This window comes from Stegostoma tigrinum, chromosome 4 (assembly GCF_030684315.1).
Source record: "Stegostoma tigrinum isolate sSteTig4 chromosome 4, sSteTig4.hap1, whole genome shotgun sequence".
NCBI classification, from domain to species: Eukaryota; Metazoa; Chordata; class Chondrichthyes; order Orectolobiformes; family Stegostomatidae; genus Stegostoma; species Stegostoma tigrinum.
Window position 1 is genome coordinate 76,353,605 of NC_081357.1, and position 10,361 is coordinate 76,363,965.

The following is a 10,361-nucleotide window of genomic DNA, read 5'->3' on the forward strand; positions in this document are numbered from 1 at the left end:
AAATATCTACAAAATCTCAAGAATTGTGGTTATACTTGTGTATTACAGTTTAGGATTAGTGCTGGTTATTTGGATTTCCCAATATTGTATCCTTTTGAAGGGAAGTGGGTATTTTCACAGTGGTTAGGGCCAGAAATTTTGTAAATTTGATAGCTTAATCCCTTCCTCACTCATTGGGAGGTTTGAACATGCCTATTTGACTTGCCCTCCCTAAATCTGCAAGAGTACTGAAATTTATTGCTTATTTGCTCCAGTACTATAGTATTGGGTTTAAACGTCATGTGAAACCTCATGGTAAACCTTATGAAAACATTCCAGAATGTTAAATGTATATAACATATCACAATTAATGCCAGAACTTATCAATTTTTCTCCCCTTGTAGGTTTCTAATACTTGTGGAAAAGTCCAGAGTTGCCACGGTCCTTTAGACTCTTACAGCTTGGAGATCACAGGTCCCATTCTTCCACACTGTATGGACTATATCAATCATATTCTGCAGTGCAACAAGTATGGTGTAACATTGAATGTTGTTAATGTCCATGAGTGCACTGCCGTCTTCAATGTTCATTTATCTAATTAATCAAAATCGAAACACTATACATTTGTTGTCACCACTATGTCATAAGTAGTTATACTGTTGTGAATCTCCAGTAAGCAGTTCTGCATTTCTTCCGAACTCAAATCATTGCCCTATGTCCAAGCTACTCTCTCAAAGCTGTGGGAATTGTAACAAAAAAAAAGTATATTTTTAAATAAGTGTTCATACCCACAATTTAACTGTTGTAACAATCCTACAGGTGTAGATTTGTCATGCAAGTAAGCTTGGCTTTGAAGAATTTGTTTTAACGTTTCCATTTCAGTCAAGAATTGTCTCTTGTGTCCTTACTTAGCAGCCATTTCATTCATTGATACTCAATTATTTTGTGAACATTAACTACACAATTATTGTTAAAGTACATTTTTCTGCATCTGGCATAATACTGATCAGTGTTGTGAATATATATGTATATATTCCTTTTATATCTAATTTGATTATGGCAATATAATGTACTGAGTTATATTTATATTGTGTATTAACCATTGACTGACAGGGAAAAAACGGTCTTAGCAAAGTCTGGGTGCAGTGCAGGGAATCCTACTATTTGCAATTATGTTGCATTAAGTTAACTGTTACATATTTGGAGATTAAAAATAAATGTTATCTATATTTGGTGCTCGATAATCTTAAATGGTATCAGTTGTAATAAACAAATATTAATTATATATCTTTATTGCTGTAGTGCACAATAATTTTGAGTCAGTGTAATTGGTAACAGTTTTTACATAAGCTACAAATTTGGTCTATGACAAACATTGCAACTTGCAAATTATTTAATTGTCCTGTCAATTAAATGTGCATATATAAGACATATTGTTTAATTGACTAATTATTTCATACTGACACAGTTTGTTGTCATATATTCAGCTTGCAAATTCTTTTCCAAATTTAAAAAAAAACACTGAAAAATTAAAATAGCTATTGTCACAACCTTAAAATTATTACTGAATGGAGTATTTACGGTTTCAGTTTCTTCAGTTTCCGAACTAAAGAAAGGTCCTGACCCAAAACATCACTTTCCTACTCCTTTGCTGCCTGACCTGCTGTGTTCCTCCAGCTCCACACAGTGTTGTCTCTGATTCCAGCATCTGCAGTTCTTGCTATCTCTGAGTATTTGCAGTTATTGTAATTCTTTCATTGGATGTGTGTCAGTGTCCAGACAGCATTTGTAGCCTGACCCTAATTGTCTCTTGAACTGAGCAGCTTGCTACACCACTGGGGGCAGCCGACCATATTACTGTCAATCTTACATTAAATATTGGTCAAAATACTTTAGTGCAGGTAATTTGCCAAACTAATGAATCTGATAAGTTTTTATAACAATCAATTGATGTTTCATGGCACCAGTACTGACACTAGCTTTATATTCCAGATTTCTTAACTGAAATAAAATTCCACCAGGTGGCAGGATGAGATTGAAATCCATGCTTCGAAATCATTAATCTGATCCTCTTGATTACTCGTCCACGAACAGTACCATTCTGGCACCAACTAGTTCAGAACATCACCTGGGTTGAAAATGGTTGAAGAGAATTTGTGAACATATAAGTGGTGTTCATTAGATGATCTTTTGTTTGAAAGACATGTACAGAGAGGGAGGGGGAGGGGAAAGAGTTTTAATGGCACTGTGATAGCATCCTTGGAAGGATCAGAGATTTAGGTTTGAGACCCGCACCAGAACTTGTTGACCATATCAGATGCAATTGTAATATTGATTATCAGTCTGTAAACGCTCTCAATATGCCTGATGGCAGAAGCAGCAGAGTCTTATGGTCCAGGAACCTGCACAAGACACTGTAGCACATTGCTCATAAAAGAGTGGACCAATTCAATGGAAGTCAGTAATCTAAGCCTCTGAAATGAGGATTGTAGAAATGACAGATAGAAATTGTAGGAGAAAGGGAACGTACTTTTTTTGAGGTTGTGGAAAAGAGAAATTTAGAGAAGGAAAAACTGCAATAGTTTTTATTTCAGATGTTTCAGCACATAATATAGTGTATATGGAGATTGAAAGAAGGTAGAAGTATTGACACAGCACCTGTAACTTATCGTTTCAAGGCAATTCACAGGAACTTATAAAACAAAATGACCCTGACACCAAGCCACACTATTAAAACTATTAACTAAGAGCCACATCAAAGAGCTAATTTTTAAGACAGAAACAACTGCAGAACATGACTGCCAACTCTGGATCAATTACAATTGAAATGCAAGAAAGGCCAAAATCAGAGAAGTGCAGATATCTCCCAACAGTTGAAAGGCTGGAGGAAGTTACAGAGATAAGGAGAAGCAGGCCATGTAATGATTTGAAAACAAGATTAGAATATTAAAATCAAGATGCTGTTTGACCTGGAGCCTGTTGGTCAACAAGCACAGAAGTGATGTGGGAATTGGTGTGTATGGCGCAGGCAGCAAGAGTTTTAGATGCCATCACATTTATGGAGGACAGAACATGGGGAGACCAATCAGGAGTGCATTGGAATAGTCAAGTCGAAAGGCTGAATGAGGGCTTAACCAGCAGACATGTTGAGACAGGCCGAAGTCAAGTGATGTTATTGGAGGCAGTAATAAGTTGTTTCAGCGCTAGTGTGAAAATGTTGTTGAAAGTTCACCTGAAGATCAACTGTAAGAGCAATGTTGCAAATAGATTTGTTTATTCTAGTCTTGTTGCCAGAGCAGGGAATAGACTAACAGTATTTGTAGCAAGGACCAAAAACAAGGCCTTGGTCTTTCCTGTATTTATTGTGAGGAATTGCTATTCAGATGAGTAGTCTGATAACTAAGCAAACATGGAGTTGAAAGGAATGGCATGGTAGAACAGGGTGGCATCAGTGCATGTGTGAAAATGTTGTATATTGTCACTGTTGCAGCATGTAGATTGAAAATATGAGACTAAGGATTGTTTCTTGTGGGTACCTGAAGTAACACTGTAGGAGCAAGAAGAGAAGCCATGGTAAATGGTATACTCAAAGGATTAGATAAATAAGCATGGAACTAGATAAGAATAGTTTCAGCTGTTTGGAAGGTACTGGACAGATGGTGGATTCAGAAGATCAATTGCCTTAATATGGAAGTTGAATATCTCAAACTTGCTGCACAATTCATAACACCCGATACTGTTACGTAAGCAGTCATTTTGTGTCAGCAACAAAGAACAGGCAGGCAGAGAAGTTATGTTAATTTCATTAATTAGCACTGATCTCACCAGACATGGTACTGTAAATATTTATGCTGTTAATATTAGAAAAATAAGAGGCATTCAAGAAAGTGGTAAAAATTCCAAGATGAAACCAAACTGTAGGAATTCATCTGTTAGTAAAGAATGAATAGGTTAGAACTTTTTACCGTAGAAACGAGAAAGCTCAGATAAGAACATAGAACATAGAACAGTACAGCACAGAACAGGCCCTTCAGCCCACAATGTTGTGCCGACCATTGATCCTCATGGATGCACCCTCAAATTTCTGTGACCATATGCATGTCCAGCAGTCTCTTAAATGACCCCAATGACCTTGCTTCCACAACTGCTGCTGGCAACGCATTCCATGCTCTCACAACTCTCTGCGTAAAGAACCTGCCTCTGACATCCCCTCTATACTTTCCACCAACCAGCTTAAAACTATGACCCCTCGTGCTAGCCATTTCTGCCCTGGGAAATAGTCTCTGGCTATCGACTCTATCTATGCCTCTCATTATCTTGTATACCTCAATTAGGTCCCCTCTCCTCCTCCTTTTCTCCAATGAAAAGAGACCGAGCTCAGTCAACCTCTCTTCATAAGATAAGCCCTCCAGTCCAGGCAGCATCCTGGTAAACCTCCTCTGAACCCTCTCCAAAGCATCCACATCTTTCCTATAATAGGGCGCCCAGAACTGGACGCAGTATTCCAAGTATATAACCTATTAGTTTTTATTTAATTATGAAGGTGTTTGATAGTGTCAGTTTGGAGACGTACCCACTTGTGGGTTGTGTTCTAAATGTAGGGAACATAAATTTAAAATTTATGGTGCAGTGGCTTAGTGGTTAGCCCAGTTGTGTCACAGCACCAGGGACCTGGGTTCCTAGGGCAACTGTCTGCATGGAGGTTGTACATTTTCCCTTTTTTCCCCCTATGTCTGTTTTGGTTTCATGTGGGTGCTCCAGTTTCCTCCCACAGTCCAAAGATGTGCACATTAGGTGCGTTGGCCATGGTAAATTGCCCCATAGTGTCCAGGGATGTGCAGGCTGGGTGGATTAATCATGGGAAATGCAGGATTACAGGGATAGGGTAGGGGGCACAGGTCTGGTTGGGATGACCTTCAGAGGGTTGGCATGGACTTGATGGTTCAAATAGCCCGCTTCCACACTGTAGGGATTCTATTTTCAGATTGTAGTGAATTCAGAAGGAACTTTAAATTTTTGCTGCCAAATGAAGTGTTTTAAATGATTACCATAATTTAATTGAAGAGGATGTTACCTGAATACATAAAAGTAGGATAAGATGAACCAATGTCGCAAGGAGGCTTGTGTTGGAATGAACACTAGTGGAGAGCTAATAAAATGTGAGGCTGGATGAACACAGCAGGCCCAGCATATTCTCAGGAGCACAAAAGCTGACGTTTCGTGCCTAGACCCTTCATCAGAGAGGGGGATGGGGTGAGGGTTCTGGAATAAATAGGGAGAGAGGGGGAGGCGGACCGAAGATGGAGAGAAAAGAAGATAGGTGGAGAGGAGAGTATAGGTGGGGAGGGGATAGGTCAGTCCAGGGAAGACGGACAGGTCAAGGAGGTGGGATGAGGTTAGTAGGTAGGAGATGGAGTTGAGGCTTGGGGTGGGAGGAAGGGATGGGTGAGAGGAAGAACGGGTTAGGGAAGCAGAGACAGGTTGGACTGGTTTTGGGATGCAGTGGGTGGAGGGGAAGAGCTGGGCTGGTTGTGTGGTGCAGTGGGGGGAGGCGCTGAACTAGGCTGGTATTGGGATGCGGTGGGGGAAGGGGAGATTTTGAAGCTGGTGAAGTCCACATTGATACCATTGGGCTGCAGGGTTCCCAAGCGTAATATGAGTTGCTGTTCCTGCAACCTTCGGGTGGCATCATTGTGGCACTGTAGGAGGCCCTTGATGAACAGCAACTCATATTCCGCTTGGCCCACAATGATGCCACCCAAAGGCTGCAGGAACAGCAACTCATATTCCGCTTGGGAACCCTGCAGCCCAATGGTATCAATGTGGACTTCACCAGCTTCAAAATCTCCCCTTCCCCCACTGCACCACAAAACCAGCCCAGCTCTTCCCCTCCACCCACTGCATCCCAAAACCAGTCCAACCTGTCTCTGCTTCCCTAACCTGTTCTTCCTCTCACCCATCCCTTCCTCCCACCCCAAGCCACACCTCCATCTCCTACCTACTAACCTCATCCCACCTCCTTGACCTGTCCGTCTTCCCTGGACTGACCTATCCCCTCCCCACCTATACTCTCCTCTCCACCTATCTTCTTTTCTCTCCATCTTCGGTCCGCCTCCCCTTCTCTCCCTATTTATTCCAGAACCCTCACCCCATTCCCCTCTCTGATGAAGGGTCTAGGCCCAAAACGTCAGCTTTTGTGCTCCTGAGATGCTGCTGGGTCTGCTGTGTTCATCCAGCCTCACATTTTATTATCTTGGATTCTCCAGCATCTGCAGTTCCCTTTATCACTAGTGGAGAGCTGTTGGGCAGATTTGATAATGTAAATTCATTCTGAGATTATTGATTAATGACTGTTGTTTGAAAATGTTTATTTAAGAGATAAATGTTGACTGAGGAAAATGGGGTTGTATAGTTTGAACTGGGTACACCAGAACTGTGGTTAGGACCAGTGCCTCTTCTCATGAGGCACATAACTAGCAAAGTCGAAAGGGTTTTAAACCAAATAGTGGAGACAATGAAACAAATGTGGAAAAATACGATATATCAAAGAGTAGGGATAAGTAAGAGAAAAATAGTAATATCAGAAATAATGGTTAGAGAATGGCAGGAAGGTACAAAGTGGAAAAAAAAACTCATGCACAATCAATCAAGACTAGCTGCTACAAAGGCAACAAGTCAAAACTAACGACTCTGTATTTGAATGCAAGTAGCATTCATAAAGTAAATGAATTGATAGCATACATTGAAGTAAATAAATATGATCTGATAACCATTACAGAGACATGCCTTCAAGATGACATGGACAGGGTCATGAATATTGAGGGGTAAAGAGTATATAAGAAAAATAGAAAGTTAGGTGAAGCCGATAGGGTAGAACAATTAATCATGGGTGGCATTTGTGTAATTGTTTGAGATGATATTGGTTCAGGAGATTAGGATACAGGATCAGTTTGGCTGGAAATAAGGAATACTAGAGTAGAAGAAGCCATGACTCGGACTGGGCTACAGGACTGTAAATAACTACATTGTGTGAAAAATAACAAAATTAATATGGGCTGCTTTTTTAAAAGGGATGGCAATAATCATGGATGATTTTAATCTGCATATAAACTGGAATAATCAGATTGACGGTAGCTTGAATGAGCAATTCATGGAACTGTTTTGAGAAAGTCTTAGAGTAGGTTACATTACACAAATAATATGTTATGTGACTGAATTAATTAATAGCCTAAGAGTTAAAATATTCCTAGTGTTACAACAGATTCAACAGCCAAACCAAATCAGCCTTTCTATCTCTATATTCATAACTCAGTAAAATTAAACCATTGAAGACTCCTAAATAGTCACTCTAATGGTTCCTAATTAGACATCTCAATATCTTTATGAATAATTTCTATACTACCTGTTTTGTATCTTTAACAAAGACTTAATAAGAAGTTAAGTACACAGTGACTTCAGAGAAAAATTTAAACAACATGGTAATCTAATATCAGAGATAATGGGAACTGCAGATGCTGGAGAATTCCAAGATAATAAAATGTGAGGCTGGATGAACACAGCAGGCCAAGCAGCATCTCAGGAGCACAAAAGCTTGTGCTCCTGAGATGCTGCTTGGCCTGCTGTGTTCATCCAGCCTCACATTTTATTATCTTGGTAATCTAATGAATATCTTTGCTTTAAACTCAAAACATTTATTTTTAGTCTCCATTCACAGAAAAGGCAGATAAACACAGTTAAGGGATGAACAACAAAACTGGCTAGATTACTCAAATAGCCTTCATGTGTTGCTTTGCAGGCATAAATGTGGACTGCATGGCTGTTTTTGTTTTCCCTGAAACGTTAATCAAAGTCATCATCTCAGTTCACTCAGGCAAAACCAGTGATACTTCTAGTGGAGCTTTCCTCTCTTTAGGCTTCCAGAAGTTGGTGTATCAGATTAGGCAGGGAGATTTTAAATCTTCATGCTGTCTCAGCTGTAGCTCTGAACAATCCCTCAGAGAACATAGTTTAAAAAAGAACTTTAATTCTGGTTCTGCCCTGATAGACTGGTTGACTCTTCTCAAGGCCTCGATTACTATTCAACAACTGCCATCTGCTTGAACATAGGGCCTCTTCCAGACTTGCTGGAACAAATTTCTGGGCATAACTTAATTAATAACCAGCTTCTGCTATCTATTTAAACACAATACTTTTCCCAGGATCCCCGTGTCTGTTAGATCATTTTTTCATGAAGGCTCAGCCTGCAGTTAGCCTCCAGACCTGGCTTCATAAACAAAGCTTGTATGTTCTTTCCCTTTTATCACCAGCTGGTACAAAGTCCACCAGTCGTTTTCAGCTCATAATTCAAAATTAAAAGAATAAAAACAAAAATTAACAAAAAAACAAAAGTCAGCGAAGCTTAGAATGGTGGGTAGCAGTGATCACAAAATGGTTGTATGTTACATCCAGTTTGAAAGGAATGGGATTAAGATGAATATTTTATTCCATGTTTGCATGGAAGCTGAGCCAGCTGAAGTGAACTGGCATAATAGGTTGGGGGATAGATCAGTAAAGACATAGTCACAGCCAATTAAACGATATTATGGTATATTCAGAACTGTGTTACTATAAATAAAAAATTCAAAGGAAGGGCCTGCCATCTGTGGTTGACTAAAGAAGTCAGGAAATCAAACTTAAGGAAAATGCACATGATTGCACAAAGAGGAACAGTAGGTCAGATGGTTGGTCAGAATTTAAGAACAGAAAACGACAACAAAGGTTAACTGTCAGGAAGAAATTAAAGATATGAGAGGTTGCTGACTAGAGAAATGTAAAAAGCAGATAGCAAGAATTTCAATGGGTATTTAAAAAGGAAAAGAGTAAGTAGTGAGTGTTGGTTGTGTAGAAAGTAACAATCAGGAGTTATTAATAGAGTATAAGTAAATAGATGAAATGAGGAAATGTTTCCTTTGTCTTCATGAGGGTGTGTACAAAAAAACATTCCAGTAGTAGCTGCAAATCAGAAGGGAGAGAGGAACATGGCAAAATTATAATCACAAGGGAAGCAGGAGGATAGCTATTGTATGAACAATAGAGGCAGAAGGTCTCCAGACTGCAAGAGGTGTTATCTGTCTCACTCTCTGCAGTGAAGTAACCGAAAGGTAGCTAGCTAATCTATCCCACCATTTATTATAAGCTGTAGCCTCTAACCACTGAGATGTCGAACAGTTAATGTGTCAACCACCGTGTGTCTTCAACAAAGAACTGAAGGGCGTCATAAGCAAGGAGATCTATGATCATAAGGATTTGGAAAAAAAAGCAGAAGAGACACCATGTAGAATTCAGTGGACCAAAGTTATTAGATTGTCACAATATCAATGACTTAATTGAGGGAAGCAAAGGCAACGTAGCTAAATTCACAAATAACACAAAGATAGGCAGGAAAATACATTGTGAAGAAGACAAGCCCTTGAAGACATAAGGACACTGAAGACATATATAGATAGGTTGATTAAGTGGGCATAAGTCCAGCAGATGGAGCAATGTGGGCAAACATGAAGTTCTTTACTTTCGCAAGAAGAATTACGAAAAAGAATTACTTAAATGGAGGATGACTGAAGAATTCTAATATGTAGAGGGATTTAAATATTCTATTGTATGAGTCACAAAATATTAGTATGCACGGACAGCATAGAATCAAAGTGGTTAATAAGATGCTGTTTTGGTAACTTTCAAGGGAAAAGTAAGTTTCTTGTATGCAGAATTGAAGAGATTAAGAGTTACTTGCAAATCTTGTGCGGAATGGGTAACTACACTGCTGCTATCTGAAAACTGTAGGTCATGTATATCCACGGTGGTCAGTTTTGCTTTGGCATGGTGTTGACCAAGGAGCTTTCCATTTAGATGCTTTTTAAATGCTGACTCCAGAGGGTAGTTAAACTTTGAGATCAATAACCACATTCAGGTAACTATAAATAGTGCATGGAGGGGCTAACCTTGATTAATCCCAATCCAGATCCTGAAAAGAGTTTGTTTCAGATCTCCCTCTCATGACAGTTGTACTTACATTATCATAGCTTGTTGGAAATCTAGTAAAACTTTGCTCCAACATTCCAATACAAATGCTTTGATCAGGTTGATGAACGCAAATAAAAATTCCCAGAGTTGTTCTCAATATTTTTTTCCTGGTTGTCTGGCAACAAAGACTATGTTGAAGGCTACTCTAGAAGCTCTAAATCCAGTGTGTCTCCAGGACGATTTCCTCAGCCTTAGGAAGCAGGTGATTCAGGAGAACGTACATCAGGATACATGGAACAAATACAACAAAATGAACATTTAAAAGAATGTTATAAAGCTCATCTTACACTTTTAGGAAGTTTGTGGAAACAGACAAGGTCTCTGGA

At 39.4% G+C, this 10,361-nt stretch overlaps 1 protein-coding gene across 2 annotated transcripts in view; it reads left to right on the plus strand.

The window, feature by feature from the left end:
* Nucleotides 1–1,264, plus strand: part of LOC125452797 (protein downstream neighbor of Son-like) — a 54,783-nt gene extending 53,519 nt beyond the window's left edge. For both annotated transcript variants that reach the window (XM_059645435.1, XM_048531652.1), the window contains one exon: nucleotides 384–1,264. In XM_059645435.1, the coding sequence (XP_059501418.1) occupies nucleotides 384–581 (198 nt within the window). In that variant the 3' untranslated portion in view covers nucleotides 582–1,264. The remainder of the gene's footprint in view (nucleotides 1–383) is intronic.
* Nucleotides 1,265–10,361: the final 9,097 nt, after the last annotated feature.